Raw genomic sequence first — 27,155 nt, forward strand, 5'->3', positions numbered from 1 at the left:
CCTGTGCAGCCTGGGACCAGAGCCCTGGCTAGGAGCGGAGTCAGGGAAGCACAGGCTCGTGCAGTAGCTCTGAGGGTGTCTGGGGCTCTGCTGATGTCAGAGGGCAGAGGAGCGGTCAGCTCTTCTCTGTAGACAAGCAGTCACCGGGCACAGGCATGTGGAAGGGAAAAGCTGCAGGGCTAGTGTCTATGCACACACAGTCTGCTCACAACACACTCGTACTTGGCCTCCCAAGAAGAGCTTTGCCACACCGTCCTTGACCTGGCCCTTACATGGAAGCAGCTTGGCTAGTGTTCCTCAACAGGGCCATGCCCACATTCCCTCGGGACAGACACGCCCACCAGGATTACACTGAAAACACACACTGTGGAAATGACTCTGTGGCTCTGGATTAAAAGAAATGCCTGGTTAGAAGAGCCTCATAATAGATGAACAGGAAGAAAGGAGTGACATCTTCATGCTGTTCCTGTGCACCCGCCCCACAGTGTGTGAACTGCACTGGGAGCGGCCATGAGCCTCTGCAAGTACTAACAGCTCATAAAAAGGTGGCCTAGAAATGACCTAAGAGTTATGTCTCAGAAGACACGTTAGACAAAGGAGCTAGACCTGTGAATGACAGCTGGGGACGGGGATCCATCCCCAGGTAACGGTTGCCGGTTTTCATGTCTTCCTTCCATGAGTCAGACCTATCTGCAGTCAGAGAAAAATGGATCTTTTATGGTCACCAGTTGGCTTAGAGGGCCTAACGGGGCAACCTCCTGGGGAAGTAACTAGGGTGTCACTACTGGTACAGAAAGAGTCCTTTAGCTTCAAGTTTCTTGGTATAAAGCAGCAGCAGGAGGGTGGGGGTGGGGCGGGGGCAGAGTCGGCGGCACACAACTTCATCAACTTTAATTTTATTTGCTAAGGTTGTTCTCTGATTCTTACTGTGTTACTTGCTGTAAGGCCACAGAATCTGGAGGCATGACATAACCCTCTGTTTTCCCCACAATATTTTTCCTCCTACTTTATGTAAAGTTCCAAATTTTGAAAGTCAAAAATATCTTTGATTGGCATATGTTGCTGATTGGCTAAGTATCCACATGCAGAATGAAGTGGTCCTCTGTCTTACACAAGACACAAAGATTAATTCACAGATGATCATGGACCTAGATGTAAGAGGAAATCTATAAGCCCTTTAAGAGAATCACACATATAAACTTGTGTGATCTTAGGTTGAGCAGTGTAAGCAAAATAATGGATCTGTTGGGCCTCACGTAATTAAAACATTCAGTGTTGAAAAGCTGAAAACATCAGCTGAAAACTCGTCAAAATAAAGTGGAAAGATAGTCCAGCTGAATAGAATAAAATATTTGCAAATCGTGTACCTTGTGATAGAGATTTTAAAAACCTCCAATTTAAAAAAACCTTGCAGTTAAAAACTGAGCGGAGTTTGGGAGTACGGAGATGGCTCAGTGGGTAACCGCTCCCTGCACAAATCTGAGGGCCTGCACTCAGATTCCCAGGGCTTACACAAGTCTTCAGTCTCCATTCTTCTCCAGCTCTAGGAGATGGTATCCAACACAGGAAACTTCCTGTGAGCTTTGTGAGCCAGCTAGCTTGCTGTGTGAGGTGGAAAATGTGGGAAGACACTGAGCTGTTCTCTAATCTCCATACATGAGCCTGCCCACCTACAATCGTGTGTGTGTGTGTGTGTGTGTGTGTGTGTGTGTGTGTGTGTGTGTATGTGTGTGTGTGATCGGTCTGTGTGTTTGTCTGCCTCTCTTTCTCTACACACACACACACAGAGAGAGAGAGAGCAGAATGCAAATACTCATTTTTTAAGCATTTATACAAAATAGACAAATACACGAGAAAGCATTCAACAAATGAATCATTAGGAAAATCCAATCAAGGGCAATCAAAATGAACATGAATGCACCTCAGGAGGATGCTGATATATAACGGGAACAACGTACAAAACGTCAAATGTTTCATGGTTCTGTTTGTGTGCAGTGTCCCTAATCGGCAAGTGTGCAAAGACAGAACTTGATGGTTGTCTGAGGCTGGGGTGGAGGATAAGTAAGGAGTGAGTGCCGAGAGCTCTGAGTGTCACTATCTTGTGTCTTCGTACAGTAAGCGTGACTGTCTGTCTGTCTGTGGTGATAGTGGTATTTTGAACATAGAATGTGAATGTGTCGATACAGTGTTTAAATATAATTCCTAGACTGATGAGCTGGGACTCCTGGAAAACATGATGTGCACAGCTGTGCTCGCGGCACACTTGCCCAGGCCCTTACTAGCTCATACAGGTCAGGCAAGATGGAAACAAAGGTGCTAAAGCCAAATTGACAACATCTGACGTGTAACACGTGTAAATGGGAATATGGACTTTCAGAAACTTCTGTTACATTATTTAATAATATTCCAGTGCAGAATATATGGCAAGTCACAGAATCCCTTCTGGTTACAGCAGCTCACAAAGGAGGAATGAACACTTCCGCATAAAGTTGGCAAAAAAGAGAGACCCGTGATGTTTGGGATGGGCATTTCGTCTTACACTGTTCTGATCATGAGGAGCTCTGCTTCCTTGGGAGACCAAATGGCAGTTTTACATAGGTGCCACACTGGAAAGCCTCCTTCAGCTTGCTGGAGAGCCTGTCTGGTGTGGCCTTGCATGAGTGGCCCCCAGAGCCGTCCTTCAGTAAGCTGTGAGGAGAGGGACAAGCTAAAGAACACAGTGCCCTGCCACTTGTATCAGTGATTAAGTGGGGAGCTCCAGTCACCCTTGTTTTCCTTTTTCTTGTAGCTGACATCAACTTGGATGTATCGAAGCCTCTGAAAGCAAACTTAAGTTTCACCAAAGTAGATCAGATAAATAATTTTTTAAAGAAGATAAAAAAGGCACAGTGCTCCGCACACAGCAAAGAGACCTCTGCCACATCAGACTCTATACTGATTAAGGGTGAGCCTCCTGTCTCCAAATGTTACCGTGGAAACTTGTCGAAACCCAAAGCTCACTGTGATGAAACACAGAAGACATCACTTCAAGAAAACATGTGGAGAGCCATCTCCAGCTTTCAAAAAGTTTCTGTCCATACCACTCAAATTGTGATCTCCATGGAAACTGTCCCGCATCCTCATAAACCATGTGTGTTAGCGTCACTGTCAACCCTCAGTGGAAGCCTTAGTGTCAAAGCAGCACAGAAAGTACTTGGTAAGTGACAGAAAGGGGCCTGGGGGTGGAGTGGAGGGAGGAGGAGAAAACTCCCTTTGTTAGCATGTGACAAATGCAGTGTTTTAAGGACTCAGAGTCATTAGAGATGGGCACAGTTCTAGCTTGTGAATTTGCTGGTTTGGTTTGGTTTGGTCTGGTTTGGGGCTGTTGACATTTTGTTTAAAGTTGTTTGTCTGTTTAAACAAATCTGTGAGCCACACCATTTCCTAGCTCTAAACTGTTCGTGTCCACGTCTTGAGGTCTTGAGGCTCGGTCCTGAGCTGTCTTTGGAGCTGTTTCCTACGCTCCTCGGAGCTGAAGTGGCCGTGGTTGCACAAGAGCATACTGACTTCTGAAGCATTAGAACGGTGTTGTTCACAGTTCAGGCTGTGCGACAAACACAACACATGTCCTGGGAATGCGTGTTCTAGACCCCACCCCAGCTCAGGCGTCAGACCCCGGGCACAGAGCCGAACCACCTGTACTCTGGTAAGCCTTGCAGGGGCTTCTAATGCCGTCCATTGCGTCACGGGGCACTGTATTTCCAGGAGGAAAATTGCCATGGTGGCAGACGTCCTCTACAAAGTGTCACCGAAGCTGAAGTCCGGGAGAATGTCACTGGGGTGTTAGTCAGGCAGCAGCACCGGCCCGAGAAAGGCTGTGTTCCTGTACAGCCCACCTAAAGGGCCCAGCTGCTGAAACTGGAGCGGGCAGGGTCTCACGAGCTTTTCCACACCGAGGGCACACGTGTGTGTGGAGAAAATCGGCACAGGCAGGAAATGACCGTTTCAGTCACAGAGACGGCTACTGGGAGAGCAGGGAGGCCAGTGCAGAAGTGTCACTCCTCAGCAGAAGTCCCAAGAGAGCCACCTGTCTTCCCACAGTCCTGGGAGAGCTGTGTCCTTCTACATGGCTGTGTGGAGAGGACTGTGGACTGATTTGGGGCTAGATATGACAGTCCTTCAGCTGTGCACCAAAAAGGACTGAAGTGGCAGCTGGAGACTAACTGTCATTTAGTTCTAGAGAGCCAATTTGAGCACAGCAGTTTAAAAGATTTTTTGTTTTGTTTTAACTTTTATAGTTGTGTAATAATAATATTAGGCCAAAACATAGATGATGTCTTTCTTCCTCACTGAAATACATGTAATCAAGCCAGCCTGCAGCTCTTTTTGTCTCCCTTAGTTGTTTTTAAAGTTAGAAGTAAAGAATGAAGGGTCTGGGGGCGTGAGAGATCCTCAGACACTGGACGCGTGGCCCCTGCCCCCATGCCCGGCCCTCCTTGCCCTCACGCCTTTCTACAGGCTGTGCTTCAATGGCGGCAGGGAGCTTCCGCCCCAAACAGAGGAGCAGCTTTGGACCTGCTCTTGTCCCCTGCATTCAGGCCCTGCTCCGTTCACATCGGAGTTCCCTCTAAATTTATTCTTAAAGATATTACCCTTGATAATTCTTTTCATTATGATACAATTGAACACTTTATTTTGCCAGACAAATGGTTTGTTATTTGTAATTTTCCCTTTTATATTAGAAAAACTACATAACCTTCTTCTTTTATAATTATGTTCTCTTATCTCTTAAGCACAAAAATAGAGACATCCCCCTTGACTAAAATATTCTTGGTATAACTCTGCTGGGCAGTGTCCAGCAGACATTTTAAAATAGTCTTTTAGAGTCACATTAACTCAAAGGTAGTCATTTAATTATAAAGATGTGTCATGATGAAGCTGATAAAATGCGTTGTGTGTGAGTGAGATGCGGTGGGGACAGATTCTGGCTGTGGCTAGACTGGCATCCAGGGAGACTATAACTGTGCGCTCACTGCGCAGCTCTTTCTGAATCCCAGGCTCCAAACTCGACCTTCCCATGGGGTCAGGACACACTAAAAAATAGCTGTAACTGTCTTTAAAAGAAAATAGTAGTTTATTATTCAATATTAATTTCATTGTGTAGTTGAATGTCTACAAAGTGCATGGGGTTTTTCCCCAGTTAATTTGAAATACATACAAATATGCAGACTTTGGGTTGGCTTAGGTTGCATTGGGTTGGTTTGGATTTGGCTTATTTTGAGATAGGATTTTACTATTGTAGCTCTAGCTGTCCTGGAACTCAACTACATAGGCCAGGCTTGCCCCAGATTTACACATCTGCCTGCCTCTGCCTCCTGGGTACTAGGACTAAAGGTGTGCACCACACCTTACAGTTTTGTATAGTCTTGAAAAGTGGGGGGGAAAAGTCTGTCTGTCTGTCTGTCTGTCTGTCTCTCTCTCTCTTTCTCTCTCTCTCTCTCTCTCTCTCTCTCTCTCTCACACACACACACACACATACACACACACACACACCCTCCCAGCAGCCATAGTTTTCAAGTGGTAGCATTCTGTACTCAACCCAGTCTTTATGGTGTATCTTTGAGCTCAAAAGAATGGCGGTCAGACTTTTATAGGCTGACTCTAATGCAGAAGTGCGTCCCCTGGTCTTTGATTTCACCGTCTCCGTCACCACTGTGAGCATCTGCAGCAGCTGCACTTCTCAAATTCTTTGCTGGACCAAATTGAGCACAGTGACAAAGCCGTCATCTCAGACAGGCTGTTAAACAGACCGAGTGGCTCTACACACAGCGTGGCATCTGCCGCACACATGGCGGCCTATAGAAGGATGCGAGATAAAATAATTGTCAAAAATTTTTCATTAAACCCTCAACAATTTGCACTTGTTTATCCAAATCTGCATAGCTCCCCAATGAGACAACACACTTGGGGTTTCTTTGGTTCTCCCTCACTTTCTCTTTGATCCTTTTTGATGTGCTGACTTTAATAAACACAGTCAAAAACACTGTGCAAGAACATCATGGAAAAAACTACAAAGGAGCGGCTCAACGGCGGAGCTCTGCTAATCCCTAACTTACGCAGGCTATTTTTAGAGAAATATTTTTTTAACACTCTTTATGTGACAATGTTATATAAACAGGGAAAAGCAGTCCCTTCCAGATGAATTTTAATTTAAGAGCTGAAATAGATTTGTAATTCTAGAGGAATCCTATGTGCTAAGTAATTCTTAGAGAAACACCACTGGGAATGTGCTGTAGGCATGTTTCCTCACTTGTCAAGAGGACCAGAAAAAAACCCCGAAACCTGTGGGAAGTTTGTGGGGAAAGGGAGTAGTAAAAGCATGCAACAATAGAGCTGGTGCTTTTCCCCAAACGTCGATGTATTTGTGCAACCTAGAGAACTTCCATATTCATTTTAAAAATGATATGTAGAAACTATTAACTGAGCTCCCTAAAGGAATCCCCAATCTTCATTTTGCAGAATAAAATAAAACACTCCTAAACTGTAAGTGTTTCAAGGGACTGAAGACTTTGTTACTCCAGTCTGCAGATGCTTGTGCAGCCGTGACTCATAACTAAAGCCTCTCTGCTAGAACACTTACGTTCTCCTATGTGTCTTAATGAAATCGCCCTCGCCGTCTGACTGTAATGTCACAGGAGATCTTAGTGCTCTACCAGTAACGAGGATCTGTTAGAAATTGCATCTTATGTTCTGAAATATTTTAAAGTCAATAGTGTTTCTTTGGTGTCTGTTAAATCTAACTCATAGCAGAGTGTGTTCTTTAAAGCTGCCACTTCCCCTTACGTGGGCAACAGTGCCGTTCCCTTTTGCTGTTTGAAGCTTGTCATTTTGGAGACACTCGAGGTGTTCAGTTATAAATTCTGAGCTGGCAGCCAGTCTCTTTCCACAGGAGGGTGGGGACTGAACTTACACTTTCGCTCCCTTGTCAGTAATTTATGGCTCTGTGAGGATGGTACGCCTTGGATTTCTGCAAACTAGTGCACACAGTTTCAAGCTGTGAAGTCCTTGTCCTTGAGATTGCCTTGCTCTCTCTCTCTCAAGATTAAACTGGAACCCTTATGCAGACAAAGAAAAGAGGCACACACTGAACTGATAGTGCAGGGGAAAGAACCTGGATGAATCCGATTGGCTGACTATGAGCCGTGGGAAGCCATTGACAAGACTCTGAGGACTTCTGTCCCAGGCAGTGAGTTGGGCTTATTGTCAAAGGAGCAGTGACTTTAATCACTTTCCCTGCCCTTGCTGTACTTAATAGAGAGATGAAGTATAGCCATTCTTTTCCATAATTAGAATGCCCCCCACATGTTCTCCACATTCAAGACCAGCACCCCCAATCCCTCTGAGTCGGCTACAGCACCCCCAAATCCCTCGCTGTTCTCTTTCCAGGCTCTGCGCGATGAGGAATGAATTTCTTGACAGGTAAAGACAGTTAAATCTAAGTTTTAAGGATCCACCGAGGATGGAAGCATAAACACACTAGTTGACAGTTACACAAGCCACCAGCATCCTTGATGAGTACTGGGTGTGGGTGACACTCTGTCCCAGCCCTGAAGAGAGAGTGGGATGCTCACTGCTCTGTAACATCTGGGGCTTTATTTGTCATTCTGGAGTACCTGTCAAGCCCAGAAGAAGGAATAAAGGGGGATTATCTTGACAATGAAATGAGTTACTGAATCTTGTGATAATGAAAAGCAGGATTCCGATGCCTTCCTATAGTCCCTGAGGTAGAGCACGGCCATGATTGTGAGGAAGTAAAATGTAGGCGGGCAGAACAGATGGCCCAGGGTCCATGAAACGTAATAGCCCCTCGTCCTGGGCTGAGCACCACTGTTAATCCCAGGCAGTCTCCCTCCTGTTACTCTATAATAAGGTTCAGAGTGGCTACTGATCAGCTAGTATGGCCTCTTTTTCACCCTGAAATTACTCATGAGTACTCATTTTTATATTTGAGGGTAGTTTTCTGCATATCCTGGTAAACTACTGAGACCCCCCCCCCAAGTGGGAGGACCTAAACTTTAAAAGTGAAATTAAAACTAGTAAAAGATAATTTCCCTATAATACTTCATATTAGTTCTCTAACATGATGAAAATTAAAGCCTAACTATATGAAACCCAACATTTAAATTTCTTTGCTGTGATCATTATAATGTATGAGTACCTATTAGACACTAATGAACTGTGTCAGTTTTATGTACTTGTGTGTGTGTGATGTGGGCAGTGTGTGTGCCACAGCACACATGTAGTCCAGAAGACAATTCTGTGGACTTACTTCTAATGTTCCATCGTTACAGAGGTCCTGGGGAGTCAGGATCAAATCATCAGCACGCACAACCAGTTACATTATACCACCTCATCTCAGGAGCCCAGAAAAGGGCCTACACACACACACACACACACACACAGAGAGAGAGAGAGAGAGAGAGAGAGAGAGAGAGAGAGAGAGAGAGAGAGAGCCAGAGACAGAGGGAGACAGAGAGAGAGAGATGAATTGATATAAATGTTTACTATATTTAAAACCTAGTTGATTTTTTTTTTTTTTTTTTTTTTTTTTTTTTTGCTATTTGGACATGTCTATACATAAGTCATTTATTTTGTTGAAACAATTAGGTCTACATATTTGATTTTGTGATATATATTTGTTCTGTGATAAAAAGCTATGTCCATAAAATGTTTATCATTTATTTGTCAAGTGCATTTTGTGTCTTAGTGCCGATGTAGTCTCCAAATCTGCCCAGCATGAATCCTTTAGAATTCAGAGTATAATGGCTCCAGAGAAAGAGAAGGTAACTGCTGTATTGAATCTCCAGTGTATTCAAAGATGAATGCAAAATGGAAACTCTCTAATGAGCCACAGAGCAGGGCTTCCGGGGCAGCCTCCTGTGCAGTGGTGAACTCGATGTACCTGCCCAGCCTCCTAGAGAGGGATGAGCCCACATCAGAAAGATGGCCATCTCTGACTCTTTCTTCTGATTCATCACTGACCTGAACTCCATTTGAACCCTGTTAGACCAAAAACAAACAAAATTCCTGGTCCAAACTATAAAATATAATTAAGCCCTTTTGAAACGATGTGTAAAAGAACATTGCTGGACCCCCACTTATAACCGCTATCACCACCACAACCAATAAAGTTAAATCAAGCACTGCCTGTAATGGATTAAAATAATAAATGTTCCTGGATCTCAGTGTTTGAAGTGCTTGGAGAAAACAGGCTTCCAGCAGCCGGAGTAGCTGAATGTAGGAGAGACATTTATTAATGATGAGTTCAAGGATGTGGCCTGTTTAGTATCATTGCTTTCTGTTTACTGTGTGCTACACTGCTCTTGTATTTTTACACAGCCCACATGGATCCATATGCAATAAAGAAACTTTTTTGTTTTAGTAAAAGAATTGTTAATCATATAAATATGGTTCTCCTGGGAAATCTTCATAAGACTTGTTTTTATAGAAACCCTTTAACATCATTATAATGCTCTGTGTAAATCCACCTTAGACTTTCTCCTGACCTATATTACCTTTCTTTCTTGATATCAAATTTAGTTACCAGATTCTGAACTTAATCTGATTTCTTTGCCAGAATGCTTTCAGCCTCAAGTAATGTATTTTTACCATAGTCCATAATAGAGGCCCTTGTCTGTCCTGTGCTGCCAGTAAAGGCAACCGACGCAGACTTCACACGTGCTCACATCAGAGCCCTGTGTTTGGAGAGAAGGGGGCCCTTAAGAAAACAAAACTGCTACCAGGTGACATGGAATTCATTGCACAAAGGTTGCTGAGGAAGGAAGGTTCCAGCCCTAGTAACTAAGTACTAGAGACCGTTTCGGGGCAGCCTTCCTTCCTAATGATAACATCTGTTAGTCTGGCGGCCTGTGAAATGGGTGTGTGTTAAGAGTGCCGTCCCTGAAACTGGGAAGCTAGAAGGCTGCAGATAAACCTACCCTGCTCCGTGCACTTGTTTTTGTGAAAATATTGTTCTGCCCGTGGCACAGCAAATTGTCCTCTTATCTACACACTTGAGCAGGCCGTGTGCTGGAGAGATTACTGGCAACTCGAGCCTGGCAGGAATCAGGGACCCTGGCTCTCCCCCAGACCCATGGGCTGTGTTAGTGTGACATGCTGAGGCTGTGCGAGAGCAGGAGCAGGAAATGGTTTATTTACAGTACTTGCCACTTGCAGAATGAAACAGCCGGGAGCTAACAGACCAGCTTTGTAAAACAGCACTTAGAGCAGATTACAGAATCCACTGTGTGCCTGCTGCTTGTGGACCTCTTGTAAATCTCTCCCTCTGTCAACTAAACTATCACTGATTGACTGCCGAAGCCATCGACCAGTAAATGTTTGAGGTAAATTTACTTTAAAAACATACTTTTTAAAATCAAGAACACCTTTGTCCATTCCTCCATAAACCTCATGGCCTGAACATATTGCTCTTAATATTTACTATATAGCAATGAAACCAGCTTGACAGAATAGAAACTACAGATAAAACTCCAGTGGACCTTCACGGCCCTGGTCTCACATCCTGACTTGTGGGTTATTTGAAATGTAAAATGATCTCATGGACTATGTGTCACTAAATGTCAATGAATCCTGGGATTAAACCCAGTGAGCTAGTCTTAACTGGCTCATTGGGCTAAGCCTGAAGAGGTGGACTTTTGTACAAGGACATCTGAAGGTAAAATGGACTTTCATAGCCTCTGGTTGTTCTGATGTATCAGACTTTTATTATGTAGACCAAGACCAGGTTCTAAGTCACCACAGTCATTTTTCTTTCAACATTAAGTTCATATGTGATCTTCATCCACATAACTGGCTACAGAAATCACTGCAGCCCGCATGATAGCACACACACACCTGTAAACCCATGATAGCACACACTTACCTGTAAACCCATGATAGCACACACACACCTGTAAACCCATGATAGCACACACACCTGTAAACCCATGATAGCACACACACACACCTGTAAACCCATGATAGCACACACACACACCTGTAAACCCATGATAGCACACACACCTGTAAACCCATGATAGCACACACTTACCTGTAAACCCATGATAGCGCACACACACCTGTAAACCCATGATAGCACACACACACCTGTAAACCCATGATAGCACACACACACCTGTAAACCCATGATAGCACACACACCTGTAAACCCATGATAGCACACACACACACCTGTAAACCCATGATAGCACACACACACACCTGTAAACCCATGATAGCACACACACACACCTGTAAACCCATGATAGCACACACACCTGTAAACCCATGATAGCACACACACCTGTAAACCCATGATAGCACACACACACCTGTAAACCCATGGTAAGACTTTGCAGGTATCTTTTACCGTGCTCCCTCTCTAGATATGAGGTCAGATGTGCCAGTCTGCTTTCTGAAAGCATGTCCGTATGGTCCAGTCAGGTCTTACTTTCCTCATCCCCTCCTGCAGTGTGGTACATGGCCAGACGCAGGAGGACAGTGACCTCCATCACTTCATGAGTTTTAAACACTTCACCAACTAGGGCACCGTGTATCACAGCCCTCATCACCGTCCCCTCTGTACCCACCTTTGCAGCCTTTCTCCCACTCCACACGAACACCTCACGGAGAATGCTGCAGAGCCCCATTTACAGCATTACTTGGAAATGGTCACTGCGTTGAGTCCTTGGTCTGGTTCAAGGCCTCTGGCTTCTGCTACTCTGCCAACACTGGACCCTCACTGGGACTCCTCCCGATACCCTGCTGTCAACCCGAGTCGTGGAGACCCTGCAGCTTTGGATGTGCAGGGCCGGCTCCTTCACGCCCTCCTGCAGTTCACAGATGAGGTGGACGGTGGGACGGTCAACTCAAAGCCCTGTTCTGGGCACAGTTACCTTTGTTCACTGAACAGTGGATATGGTCCCTTGTTGCATTGCATTGCTTTATTGTGTATTTTTATATTAGTAGGCATAAAATGTTTACATAAGCTTATTGCAAAATTGAGTTTAAGTAGGATCCAATCAATTTGCACATTCTGTTTGAGGAGGAAAACAAGGTAGCCTTGGTTTTATACAGCCAAGTGCTATATTTTAAGTGTTTCACAGTAATTTGAAGGAACATGAAATGGAAAGATTTTGGTCTTAGGGGCCTTAGTCATTTTCGTGAATTATACTTAAAAGATTTTTTCTTTCTCTTTGAGACACTCTGATGTTTCCCTGTTGTGCTGATTTGCTTCTGGACGTTTCCAACGTTCGCTTGCTGGTTTTCAGTGGCCAAGGTTTCTTCCAGCTGGAATAAGGAAAAACAAACAAACAAACAGAACCTGCTCTGTTCTGCTAGAAAGAGTGCTTAGCAAGTGTGCTAGCAAGTGTGTAGCAAGTGTGCTAGCAAGTGTGCTCACTGAGTCTCAGCAGGCCCAGGAGCTCAGCTCGTGCTCTGCACGTGACTGTGGAAAGGAGAATGATGCCGACAGGCTGGCAGAACTTTAAACGTTTCAAACGAATGGTTTGTGTTTATTGGTCCTCTAAAGGAGCAGGCCAAAGGCCACGAGACTGCTTGTCCCTGAATGCAGTTTTCATGCTCACTGAAAAGCATGTCAATCTGCAAACAAAGCAAGACGCCCCTTCTCCACATCAGGTATTTCTGACGCTGTTCCTCAATGCTGCTACACCTCATTGACTCTTTAAATTCCTACCATTGTATTATTATTATTTTATTATTATTGTTAATCAGGGTTCTGTAGAGTCACAGAATTTATGGAATGTCTCTATATTGAGGGAATTTATTGTGATGACTTAAAATCTAACCCAACAATGGGCAGCTGTGGATGGGAAGTCCAAGGATCTAGTGGTTGCTCCGTCCCACGAGGCTGGTTGTTTGAGCTGCTCTTCTGTAGAAGTGGGTTCCAATAGACATGCTGGCAAGTAAGTGCAGGCAGCCGAAGAAAAGTGAATCTTCCTTCTTCCAGCGTCCCTCTGTAGGCCTCCAGCAGCAGGTGTGGCCCAGACTAAAGGTGTGTACCACCACGCCTGGATCTGGGATTAAAGGAATTTACTACTTTGCCTGGGCCTAAGCTTTTCATGGCCACTATGCCTCAAGATCTCCATGCCCAGATTTAGACCAGAAACTTGATTCTTCAACCTCAAGATCTGGATCACAGGCGAGCCCTCCAATTCTGGATTGTAGTTCATTCCAGATACAGTCAAGTTGACCATCGGGATTAGCTATCACAATCTACTCCTTATCAGTTTGACACAAATAATATCTCATGTCCAAATGAAACAGTAACCAGGTCATGAATGCACTTAACATGATATACTATTCCTCATACAATTGCAAATGCATTTGTAAGTTTAGAATAGGTCATCATCCCTTGAGAACATGCGTTTCGTATCTCAAATACCAGTTGATGTTGAGGAAATTGGAAGAAAGCACAAATATCTATACAAATGTGTTCTTAACAAATTAAAATAGAAGCATTCATACTACTTTATAATCCTCAATTCTGCAATTGGTTACTTGGCTTTATATGGTGTTTATAACAACCTTCCTCTGCTACCCATTCTGTGTTTCCTCCACCCTCCACAAGAACCTCAGAGGGTTCGGCTCTTTTCCTAGGGAGTGACCCACACCTGCATTCCTGATGGGTCTATGCCCTTTGTCATCCTGCTTGGATCAGGCTGTTATAGTTTTCAGTTGACTTTAATCATAAACAGAGCAGTACTAAGAGATGCCCTAAAGGATCGCCTGCACTCCAGACATAATGCTTCTTACCTCCATTGAGGAGAGGCAATCCAATTTCCTACAGTAATCTGGATCCTACACTGTTGGTGACCCTCCTAACACTGTGATTCCTTTCTTAACCTGTTGGTTTAAGGGCATTAGAAGCCCAAAATGACAGGAAGTGTGAGCTTCCAGTTCAGAGAATGTTGTGGCTCCTGGTAGGAGCACTCCCCCCCAACCCCCACTCCCGGAACCACAACTTCTAGGTCAGCAGAATCTAGAGTTGTGGGGACAGGAAGCAAAAACTTTCCTAGAGGAGTTGATTGTGAATGGAGCTATTCCCTTTGCCACACCTTGATTCCTGGACCCATGGGTCCTGGCTATGGGAGAAACTGTACTATATATCAGAAACTGAAGACTGCCTTGGAGAACTCTGCCCCAGACCTCCATGCTGCTACCGTCCAATTGGTGCTGTAACTATGTCTCCAAAAGTCCATTCCATCTTTCTATCAGACCAGCTGCTTCAGGATGGTGGGTCACGTGGTAAGACCAGTGGATTCCGTGATCGTGGGCCAGCTGTTGCACTTCTCTGTGAAATGAGGTCCTTGGTCTGAAGCAATACTGTGTGGAATACCATGACGATGGATAAGGCATTCTGTAAGTCCACAGATGGTGGTTTTGGCAGAAGACTTATGTGCAGGAGAGACAAATCCATAATCAGAATAAATGTCTACTCCAGTAAGAACAAACATTGTCCTTTCCACAGAGGAAGTGGTCCAGGTAGACAACCTGCCACCACAAATGGTACCATATCTGAGGCTCAGTGTTGGTCTCTGCTGTTGGCCGATCTGTCATTCAGCAGCAGCTGTAGCCGGGTCGGCCTTGGTGAGTGGAAGTCCATGATGTTGAGCCCAAGCATGACCTCCGTCTTGGCCACCATGGCCACTGGTTCATGTGCCCATTGAGCAATGACAGGGATGGCTGGGGAAAGAGGCTGGCTATCCACAGAATGGGTCACCTTATCCACTTGATCAGTGAGCTTCTCTCAGCTAAAGAGACCTTTTGGTGAACATTTACATGGGATACAAGTATCTTCACGGCCTTTGCTCATTTGGAGAGATCTATCCACATACACCCCAGATGTTTTTCTCACCAATTTTCCAATTGTGATCTTTCCAAGTCCCTGACCATCCAGTTAATCCATTGGCTGTAGCCCATGAGTCAGTGAACAATCGACATCTGGCCATTTCTTCTTCCAAAGCAGCAGTAATACCATTTGTACTGCCATTGTGAAGATTTTCTGTCACCTGTATCTTCAGGGTTGTCCCAGAAAGGGGTTGTAATGCTGCAGCTGTCCACTTCTGGGTGGTGCCTGCATAACGTAAACCAGCTCCTAGTCTTCTCTTCTTCAGTCAGCAGATAATAGGGAACACCCCATTAGGCTATAGGCGCATGCTTAGCAGCAGATTGCATTGTAGCAGGAATAGAAACCATGGACATTTGAACAATTTCTTCATGTAACTTGCTTGATAACAGACTGCTACTGTGCACGTCCTACTTTATGACTTGGAAGGTCTGATAGCACCCAGCTCATGATGGGCAGTTCAGGTTGCAAGGTAACTTGGTGTCCTATTGTCAGACATTCCATTTCCACAAAGTCCCACCAATAGTTTCTTCTAGACTTATAACTAGACTCAAGCCAAAGCAGGCCAGCCTAGGACAGAGCAAGTTCTAGGTGAAGAAAAAGCTTAAATCTAAGCATGGTGGTACATACCTTTAATCCCAGGAGCAGAGCCATGCAGATCCCTGGGTTCAAGGTAAATCTACAGAGCAAGTTCCAGGACAGCCAAGCTAGGCAGTGAGAGAGTTAGAAAACAGAAAGCCGGTGTGATGTAATAGAACAGGGGTGGGGGAGGGTCATGTTCTGGCCCCAGCAAGCAGTGGAACGTTGGCAGCTTTGGCCCATGTGTCTCTGACTTTATAGTCAAAAGGTAGAGACTACTGGGACAGTTGATGCTGGTCAGCTGGAGCTAAGAAATTATCACAGACTAAGAAGAGACCAGCATCATTGAGATGAAATCTTCTGGAAATTATTTTCTGAGAGCACAAAGAAGCTGTGTTCCAGAGATGGCTAAGGTTGTACCTCCAGCTGCAGATGTACTTGGTAATGTGTAAGAGTCACCGAGGTGGTCTGCTTTTGAAGTATGAAGGGGTCATGAAGAGCAACTGAGGCTTGGCACTGTGAGAGGACATGGAAGGCCATTGGTGAAGGTGCAGCCTCAGTTGCAGTTGATGGCCCAGGACTGAAGAGGGTCATGCAAAGGAGTTGAGGCTTGGGACCATAAAGAGAGCCTGTGAGAGGCAATTGGTGAAGTAGCAGAACCTAGTTGCATTGGAAGACCCCAGTGTATTGGATGCCAGTACCATGGGATGAGCACCAAGAGCAGCAGCAGCAGTGAATTACATCAACCCGAACTTAGAGGGCAGAGCTGAAGGTGACCCAGTCCTTTAGAGGAGCCCAGACATTGAAACAAGAAGCTGTGAAGTTGAAGTTGCCTTGGAGACCCCAAGATGTTTCAGATGCCAGAGCCGTGGACTGTCTGCTAACAGGGAGTAGAGCCAGCTCAGGAGAAAGAAGTTTGTGGCAGTCAACAAAGATGAAAAAGGATTGGCGATCTGAAACTGACATGATGAGTGACACCATGGTGCCAGTGACAACAGAACTGTCCACTTACTGCAGCATTTGTCTAGGCCCACGAAGTGGACGGTGGGTACGCAGTAAATGTCAGTCCAACATCCTCATGAACACGTAGCAGAAGAGTGGCCCTTGTCTGAGTTGGACTTGGCTATATGAACATCCCGTCTAAACAAAGAAGTTAACATTCTGGCCTTGAAAACAAAGTAAACCCACTTAGGAGTGATGCTCAACCTTTCAAAAGTCGGCTGCTGGAAGACATGGATCAGATGCTGGAAAGACGGATCTGTCTTAATGCTTTCTGTGAGGACCCAAGTTTGATTCCTCAGCACTCACACTAAAAAGTTGGTGGTAGTAATTTATAATCCCAGTGCTGGGGAAGTAGAGACCGGGGTATTCCTGGGGCTTAGTGGCCAGCCAGCCTAGCGTGTTTTGGGGAGCTGCAGTTCCCCAGACCTCCCCATGCAAATGCACACATGAACACACACACACACACAGAGGAGAGGGAGGGAGGGAGGGAGTGAGGGAAGGAGGGAAAAAAGAAAATAGCCAAGATTCAGGTGAGCACTGAAGGTACAGAGGTAGCAGTGTACTTGAAGCACAGAGACCTTACAACACAGGCAGGGGTTGACACAGCTGTTGTTAAATAGTTCAGTGACTGCAGATGACTGAACACTTGATACATTTAGATTTTCATGTTCTGAGTAGGAAATTAAAATAAAAAGGAAATGCATAGAACCCAACAAGTCCTGTTTAATTAGAGCCAGCTACATCGGTGTTAGTTCATGGTTTTAGTATGTTTACTAGTAGATATTGCAGAAGTAGGTACAAGTGTATACTCTTAGTAGGCGCTATCTACAGAGAAGATGGTACAAGTGTATATACTGGGTTAGTATGCTTTATCTACAGAGAGAGTATGGTGGTTTGAATGAAATGGCCAACAGGGGCCCATAAGGAGTGGTACTGTTAGGTGATGTGGCCATGTTGGAGGAACTGTGTCACTGGCTTTGAGGTCTCAGATGTTCAAGCCAGGCCCAGTGTTGCTCTGTTCCTGCTGCTGCCCTTCCAGATGTAGAACCCTCCTCTCCTTCTCCAGCACATGTCTGTCTGCATGTTACCATGCTTCTCTCCATGGTGATGCTGGACTCAACCTCTGAACTGTAAGCCAGCCCCAGTTAAGTGTTGTCCTTACGAAGAGTTGCCTTGGTCACGGTGTCCTTCACAGCAGTAAACCCTCAGACCGAGAGTCAGAAAGAAGTGAAATCCCAATAGTAGTAGATATTTCTGCCATTCAAATTTTGGCTGCATATCATTTTTCAGCATCCAGGTCTCTGTGGAGAAGTGACTAATGCCAGAGAGAAAATGAGGGAAATGTATTGAGGCTAGAGAGTAAAGAAGATTATCCCCAAATGATGATGCTAAATTAAAAAAAAAAAAAAAACTAACTTAAAGATATAATTCCCAGTGGTCAAAGTTGGTTTAATTTAAGGCACAAATAATACTGAATTTTGATTTAAAAGGTGAGTATTTTAGGCTTCCATACTAATACAAACACAATTTGTAAAACAGGGAAGTAGAGAACCACCAACATAGCAATAATCATTGAGTGTCATTAGTGAGTTGAAGCACTAGTATATGAAAGTTAGGTCACTGGCACCTACTTAGTCTCCAGGGATCTTCCCTCAGGGAGAGAAAGGCGATGCCACAATGAGTGTGGATTCCGGCGGGAAAACCTTCAGGTACTGTTTATAGTTGTGGAACCAAAGCATCCCTGTCCCCTCTGCCCCAGAGCATCATTCCGTTATTCTGTGAGAAACACCTGACTTCATTCATCCCACAGGAAAGCAAGAGACAAACCAAACTGACAGATGTGCCACAGAACAGTAGACATTCAACGTCTCAAAGTCACAGGAGAAAAGAAAAGCTGGAAGGTTGGCCCAGATGACGTCTAAGCTTGCATTGTAGGGCAGGAGAAAGACGCCATGGGGGAAGAAGTCAATTTAAATAAGATACAGCTCGGTGTGTGCTTCAAGCTTTCATCCAGGACCAGGAAGACGCGCTTGGGTTTCTGAGTTCAAAACAGCATTATCTACCAAGCAAGTTTCCAGATTAGCCAGGGCTCAGGATGAGAACCTGTCTTGTCAATAAGTAGCGTGCTTTGTGAGAGGTGTAATGTGACTCTTTGAAGCTTCTTCATAGTCCTGATGTATCTCCCATTCTCGTTTGTTTGCTGTGCTGAAGACCTAGAGGAAGCTCGTCAAGGTTCTCTGTTCAGCTTTCCTCTCTTAGTGATATAAAGTGAGATATGTCCTTCCTACCTGGCAAGTCTGCTCTGTGGGTCAAGCCCTAAACAGCCACTGTGCTCAGTTCTTCTCTCTGGGTCATATGGTCCTGCCTCAGGGCGCCTCCATCAGCATCGAGGAGCTTCAGGGAGGGGCAGAGGGCTCCCAGTGTGGTTTGGAAACCTTAGCACTGGCACTGTCCAGGACCAGTGTGCATGCACGCAAAGGCTCCCCGCAGATGCGCAGTTGTGTCTGAAGATGCACGCACTCACGTCTGTGTTCACGACGGCGGCCTGAGGGTGTCTGTCTGGTGCATGCCGTGTCACGTATCAGAATTGTCAGGACATGAATAAAACAACTCCATTGATAACTGAGCTTTTTAATTCCTGGGTGCTTTTGAGCCCATTTCTGGGATTTTCTTTTGCTTTTGGTTTCGAGTAAAAGTGAAGCGCAGTTGAGAGTAAGCTATGAGCCGGGCCGGCAGCGGAGGCCGATACTCCACAGCCCGGGGCCGGGCCGGCTGGCCCTGTATGTTGTAGGCCTGGTTCACTTAGCAAAACCAAAAAAAACAAATCCAGAAACCTCAGAGTAATTGTAAAAAAGTTTCGGCAGTACGCCTTTGGTAAAAAAAGACTTAAGAAATTGATTTCTCAACATGGTAACTTTGTAACAAGCCATAGCCCACAAACACTTGTGGGTCTCATGCCTTCCATGGGGGATTTAGAGATGTGTATCTTGTTTCCACAGAAAGTACGTAAGACATGAAATTTTCAATTCTCCACAGAACTGTAAAGTCAGTATGGGTGCAGTTCTTTGAAAAGGAATGCACCGTGGGCCTAAAATGTTTCTTAATCTTTCATCTTTTTGCAGGATTAAATAGCATTAGGAAAATAAGCCCTGTGCATTACGAGTCTGGCCTGTTGAGATTCGGTTTTCATAATGACAATTTAGGATATGAGTTTCCTGGGAGCAAAATGAACTGGCCACTTGCACTGGGCTCTGAGTATCTTAAAGTCTGCTGTAGACTTTATGGAAAGGTTTTGATCCACACTCCTACTTCAAGTTCAAAAGGAAACCAAGGTTTTAAAGTGTGCTCCTTTTCTGGGCATGTTTACTTTGAAGTATAGCACCCAGTTTTTCTCATGAAGCTAACATGCCACTATCTATGTCTAAGACTTTGTGAGTCCCAAGTGGTTATGGTGTGTGAAGTTTGGGTAAAGCTAAAGTTTTTAGAAAGCATATGTTATATATTTTGATTGTTTTGAATTTTAACATGGGCCAGCCGAAAACTTGAGTGTCTAGCGAAGTAATATAGTGTGCTCTGTTGCTGTAAGAAATCACAGAAAATTGCCCGATCACATCATGTTAATAACGGATGAACAAAGCAACTGTTCTTATTCTTAACGTACTTGTTTGAGAAACTTGCACAATTTAATGAAAATGTCTTTGCTCATAAAACCTAAACTGCTCACACATGGAAAAAGTCATGTTTTGGCAAATATCACTTTCTCAGGAGTGTGAATGGCTACCTGCTTCATAACTCCAAGTCTATAATAGTGGCAAGGAGGGGTTAGCACCATTTACAACATGCCCAGTCCTTTCCCTAACTGTGTGTGGGGGGTTATTACACTGTGCCCTTTCCCTGTCTCTCCTGCAGGTGCAAGCCTTGGATCATCACTGGTCCTCAGCATAAGTGACGTTCTCCTCAAAACAAGCCTCAGAGAAAGAAGCCGCATTCTCATGGGACCGTTTTCTGCTGCTGTCAGTCTGGAAGCTAAATGGTGTAAACACAGTGGCAATCCAGGGCCACAACAGTCCGTACCCAAAATCTCCATGGATTTAAGAGGTGGCCTGCTTCAGGTCCGTAGGGATCAGCTGTGTTTTCTCCATAAGTTAACTACCCTTTGTTTTGTTTTGTTTTGAAGTGCTTCACTAAAATTTACATTTTTGTGTGACGAAGTATTTAGTCAGATGGTGCCTATTGAACTTTAACAGTGCTGTTGAAGAATGAGTCCTATACCATTCACTTTGCCTGTTGTGATGCTATAGTTCACTGGGTTGGACTTAATTATAATTGTTGTTTGTAGGTTTAGGGTTTGTGACCATTATCACCATGGTCAGTTTGAGAACCTCTTCTTACCATCCATTCACCAGTTGAAGGGGTTTTGGAATCTTTCACCTTGAACAGAACAGATAATGCTTCTGTGAACATCTGCAGACAAGGTTTCCATGGACACTGTTGGGTGCCCTCGGTTGCATCTCAGTGGAAATGCTACTTGGAACACTTTGAATGATGGGGTTGTCATTGACCGTGGTCAGCATGCATCAGGCAGTGTTTGGAAAGCTTGGCGTGGGTGCAGGTCCTTAAATGTATGATGCCCAGTCACTAAAACTACATACATGTTACGTCCCGTGATGCCCAGTCACTAAAACTACATACATGTCACGTCCCGTCCTCTTATCGTGCGCTTCTTCATGGAGCGTGTGAGCATCCCTGTATGTAGGCACTTTTCACCTTCATCTTTGTGCAGCTTCATGTACCGGGATCCACGGTGTTAGAAAATTGAAATAACTGACTTATCAGTAAAGGGAGTGTATTAAATGGAAATGTCTTAAATCATCAAAACGTTGTAATTTTTCAACCTCTCACTTCTTTTACTGACATAACCACAATTTGGGGGAGATTCCAAAGAAAGCGGCTTTGAAGAGACTTTTGTGCGGCTTCATAATAAATTTTAATTGCACTATCTTTTTCTGAGGCACAAAAGTAAACAGTAAGAACAGTTATAGGAGAAAAATAAAGTTTCTCCTCTGCGTTCTAGCCGCCGGACATTAATCACTGTGCCTCACTGGTCAGACAGCTTTACTGAGCTCTGCATCCTTGGCTCTCAGACTCGTCACATACTAAACACTGGATTGTCAGCGTGGAGTTATATGTTGACAGTCTCACTAAATTCTCCGTTCAGTTGTTCAAACTCCTTCTCTCTGGTTCAAAAGCAGCCATATGGCCAGGGCTATTCAGTCTCATGACAAAGGGAAGAAGCCATTCCATTAGACTGTTATCATTTTATTAGTATTTGACCTAGAAAAGCTGTGTTTTCTAATCTTACCCTATAAGAAGTATTTTCCTTTGCTAAATGAATTCACAAATAATACTATACAATAATATAATATCACCATTAATCTACAGCTTAAAATTTTTTATTTACACTGTATGTAATGTTTTTCTTGCTATTGTTTATTTAAGTATTAGAATTTCACACAGTAAATTTTTAATTCTTAGAAACTATAGTTTATTATCAGTAATTAAACTGAACGTGATTTTAGTCTCACATTAATTCAAACATGATGCTACTTAATTATTCTCAGGAGATGTTTATGTTTAAACACTGTCAATGTTTTCATACCCTTTTGAAGGTTTTCTGGGGCCAAGAACATTTGAATTGCTTAGCTCTTCTGCATGAATTATTCAATGGATATCTTGAGGAAGGAAAGTCTGAAATGCCAGTTCCCGAATCAGCACCCCAAATGCCATCTCCTATGGAAAGGACTCAAGCTTTTAAGACTGAACAAAGTTCGGATGACCTGCGGACAGGCGTGTTTCAGTACATACACGATGCTGGTACGTATAAGCATTGTGAGTATATAGTGCCTGTGCCCAGCTGCTCTTTGAAATGAACCCACTGAATAGCATGTGGAGCACTTGATATTACCTTCGCTCAGACCTACAGTAGGAAAGACGTATCTCTGATCATTCCCTAAACTTTACCTTTCCATCTCAAATCCTATTTAAACTGGCCAGTTAGTTTCTTTGTGTGGTTTTCTTTTATTCTCTCTCTCTGAGAAACCAACATGTTCCTCCTTAAAACCTTTTGTTTTCATTTGGCAGAGCCTTTGAAACTCCCTGGCGTGTATGAAGTCTTGTTTTACAATGAAACAGAAGAGAGCCCAGGGATGATGTTGTGGAGGTATCCAGAACCTCGAGTGCTCACCCTTGTGCGAATAACTCCTGTGCCTTTCAACACCACAGAGGATCCAGATATTAGCACAGCAGACTTGGGAGATGTGCTGCAGGTGTGTGGAAGCTGGGTTTTCTTTTCCAAAATGAAAGCATTATGGGGAAATGCTTAGAACATACTTCTTACATCAGTCATAGCAAAGATAAGTGCATTACTTGTGTACTGTATATATACATACATACATACATACATACATACATACATGTATGGAAAGGAAAGCTATAATTTGATGTCTCTAGACTATCTAAAGTAGTCCAGATGTAGAGCAGTTCTAGGGGCCCAGGCAGCATGCAGGAAGCTTGGTGATTCTCAACAGCCAGAATCCGTATCAGGTCATGCAGTATTTTATAACTTAATAAAAATATAATGAACCAAAATATGAGCAAAGTTCAAAACCAGAGGATAGGACAGTGCTTCAGTCTCTGGAAGCTGAAGAGAGCTTGCGCTAGAATTCACAGTATGGTTAAGGAACCAGGCTGGAGAAGCAGGAGAGATGCTGGAGCTATCTTCATGGTCTGCCTAGGAGGACCAGAGTTTAACTTGGGGCTGGGAATGGGTCTCATTGATAGAAACAACTCTTAAGTTGCAATCTTAGAATCACATAAATTGCCTTTTTTCCTTGGAGACATTGAAAACAGAAAATATGTGGGATTGGCCATAGCTCAGATCTACTTGGATTTTCTCATTTGTATATAAAATGCCAAACCCTAGAGTTGTTCTTAGGAATGAGAGAGCAACGGAGACAGCCCCGGGTGTCAGAACCTCACTGTAGCACAAAGGGTAAAAGGTAGAGAGTCTGCTTACTTCATCTCTCAAAGGGAACTTCTTGTTGCCACAGTCATTTCGTTTTATTGCAGTGGTCTCACAGTCTGTGCTGGAGGCTCAGGTATGAAGTCAAATGGCTGATCGAGATGGAAGGGACATATGAAAAGGGGGCTCTCGGTCAGTGCAACCCAAATACTGTAGGCTTTGAAGTCCTTCTCATCTTCAGCTGCAATTTCCTTGTCTAAAAGTAACATTTGGTATCATTACCTGTCTTAGTTAGGGTTTTATTGCTGTGAACAGACACCATGACCAAGGCAAGTCCTATAAATGACAACATTTAATTGGGGCTGGATTACAGGTTCAGAGGTTCAGTCCAGTATCAAGGCAGGAGCATCCAGGCAAGCATGGTGCAGGAGGAGCTGAGAGTTCTACATCCTCATCCAAAGGAAGCCAGGAACAGACTGAGCATCCTCAGGCAGCTAGGAGTGTCTCCAAGCCCACCCCCAGAGTGACACACTTCCTCCAACAAGGCCACAACTTCTAATAGTGCCACTCCCTAGGCCAAGCATATGCAAACCATCATATTACCTTTCAAGGTAGTTATGGACTATTACAGTAAGTAGGGCATTATAGCTAATACTCTGAAATAAATGTCTTTGCACATAGTGAGGTCTTAAATACTCATTCCTCCTCTCTACTTATTTTATACAAATCCCCAGAGAGTATTAAGAGACAGCTCAGTGTCATCGCGGCCTTCTCCCTTCCATTCTAGCATCCTAGCCTCCTAGCATCCTATGGGAACAGGTGGATCCTGCAGTCCCCTGCTGCTTTGTCACCCTGCTGTACCTGCACGGTAGCCTGTTAGACCTTGGACACGGAACATGCCTATTCGGTAAACTAGCCTATTCAGTATCCCCAAACCAGACTTAACTACACACTTTCCCTTGTCTAGTTTGATGTCTCTTGTGGCAAACTCCATAACCAAAACAGACTTGAGCAGAAAGGGTTATTTCGGTTACACATCTAGTTACAGTCTACCCCCAGAGGAAGTCAGGAGGGGAGCTCAAGCAGAAGCCACAGAGGAACAGTTTTTACTAGCTTGCTTCCTAATACAGCCTGGATCTTCCTATACCAATTAACAATCAAAAAAATGCTCCAGAGACATGCCTACAGTCAAGTCTGTTCTATGTAATTCCCCAATTGGTTTCCTCTCCCCTCTTTGGTCTATAGTTTTTGTCTAGCTGATAATAGAAAAATAATAAAATAAAATATAACAAGCCAGCACACCTAAATTTTTCCTGTCCTAGAAACTGAAATCCTGTCTGCTTAAAACAGCTAACAGTCTGTCCACCCCTGAGCAGTGTAAGTGTGCTGTCCTCCTCCTGAAGTCCTGGAGTGTTTGTGCCACTACTTTTCATTCATTACCTTCCAATCCTGGTCCTTTATATCTTCTTTCCTTCCCAGATTGTGTATCTCAAGAAATGGGCCACATCTAGCTTACCTCTGTGCTCCTTATAGTATCTGAGGCAACAGAATTGCTCAAAAATTGTTAGGTGTAAACCTATAGATACTTATATTCCTTTTGCCCGCTGTGCAGGAGTGTTGCATGCATTAACACACTAGTGTTAAAGTATGCACGTTGACTTCCAAATTGAGCTGCGTCAGGATGGAGTGTACTGTTCTTCAGAGGAATCATATAACATGAACTCATTATACAACATAAGCTCTTGGTGAGCTCATTGAATGTTCTGCCAAGACCATTTTCCCTAACAGAAGCTATTTCCTAAATACCAGAACAAGGTGATCTGTTGGCCTTATTCCTAAAAACAGAATGAGATTTTATTAGTTTTTCCTTCACAGCCATTAGTTGATTAAAACGTAAGCTTCTGACTCATCTGATTTATAGGCTAACATAACACCGTGATATTCCATCATTACTCCCAACTAACATACATGGAGAAACCAAGATACTGCATGGCAAAACAAATTCATACAATATCTTTCCACAATCCCAGCCCTACAAAGGAAAACTCCAACAGAAGGAGGTAAACTACACCCTAGGAAAAGCAAGAAAGTAATTATCTTTCAACTAACCCAAAAGAAGACAGCCACACAAACATAATTTCATCTTTAACAACAAAAATAAGAGAAAACAACAATCATTGGTCCCTAATATCTCTCAAAATCAATGAACTCAATTCCCCGATAAAAAGACATAAACTAACACTGGATACATATAGAGGACCCAGCATTTTACTGCTTACAGGAAACACACCTCAGTGAAAAAGACAGGCACTACCTCAAAGTAAAAGCCTGATAAACAATTTTTCAACAAATGGTGCCAAGGAGCAAGCTGTAGTAGCCATTCTAATATATAAAATTGATTTTCAGCCAAAAGTTACCAAAAAGCATAAGGAAGGACAAATCATACACTTCAAAGGAAAAATCCATCAAGATGACATCGCAATTCTGAATATTTATGCTCCAAATGCAAGGGCACCTACATTCTTAAAAGAAACCTTACTAAAGCTCAAACCACACACTGCACCTTACTCAATAATAGTGAGAGACTTCAACACTGCACTTTCATCAATGGCCAGATCATGGAAACAGAAACTAGACAGAGACAGAGAAACTAACTAAAGTTATGCACCCAATGGATTTAACAGATATCTATGAAATATTTCATCCTAAAACAAAAGAATATATCTTCCACTCGAAACCTCATGGTACCTTCTCCAAAATTGACCATATAATAGATCACAAAACAGGCCTTAACAGATATAAGAAGTTTGAAATAATCCATGCATCCTATCAGATCACCATGGACTAAGACTGGTCTTCAATAACAACAAAAACAACAGAAAGCCCACATACACATGGAAGTTGAACAATGTTCTACTCAATGATAACTTGGTCAAGGAAGAAATAAATTAAAGACATTTTAGAATTTAATGAAAATGAAGGCACAACATACTCAGACTTAGGGACACAATGAAAGCAGTGCTAAGAGGAAAAATCATAGCTCTGAGTGCGTCCAAAAAGAAACTGGAGAGAGCATACACTACCAGCTTGACAACACAGCTGAAAGCTCTGGAGCAAGAAGAAACAAATGCACCCAATAGAATAGGAGTAGATGCAAGAAATACTCAAACTCAGAGCTAAAATCTACCAAGTAGAAACAAAAAGAACTATATAAAGAATCAAAAAAAAAAAAAAAACTAGGCGCTGGTTCTTTGAGAAAATCAACAAGATAGATAAACCCTTAACCAGACTAACCAGAAGTGCCCAGAGACAGTATTCGAATTAACAGAATCAGAAATGAAAAGAGCATGGAAAAGAATGCAAATCGATCCATTCTTACCACCCTGTACAAAGCTCAAGTCCAAATGGATCAAAGACCTCCACATAAAACCAGATACACTCAAACTAATAGAAGAGAAAGTGGGGAAGAGCCTCAAACACATGAGCACTGGGGAAATTTTTATAAACAGAACACCAATGGCTTATGCTCTAAGATCAAGAATTGACAAATGGGACCTCGTAAGATTACAAAGCTTCTCTAAGGCAAAAGACACTGTCATTAGGACAAAACAGCAACCCACAGAATGGGAAAAGATCTTTACCAATCCT

The 27,155-nt window shown here is 43.6% G+C and overlaps 1 protein-coding gene across 1 annotated transcript in view; it reads left to right on the forward strand.

Annotated features, from left to right (window-relative positions):
- The window catches only part of VPS13B (vacuolar protein sorting 13 homolog B), a 425,975-nt gene that overhangs the window by 290,865 nt on the left and 107,955 nt on the right, over nt 1-27,155 (forward strand). Inside the window, exons 36-39 of the mRNA XM_080909429.1 lie at nt 2,789-3,196; nt 20,396-20,598; nt 22,156-22,360; nt 22,628-22,812. Of these exons, the coding sequence (XP_080765555.1) occupies nt 2,789-3,196; nt 20,396-20,598; nt 22,156-22,360; nt 22,628-22,812 (1,001 nt within the window). The remainder of the gene's footprint in view (nt 1-2,788; nt 3,197-20,395; nt 20,599-22,155; nt 22,361-22,627; nt 22,813-27,155) is intronic.

The sequence above is a fragment of the Micromys minutus genome (assembly GCF_963924665.1).
Source record: "Micromys minutus genome assembly, chromosome: 33".
Lineage (NCBI taxonomy): Eukaryota > Metazoa > Chordata > Mammalia > Rodentia > Muridae > Micromys > Micromys minutus.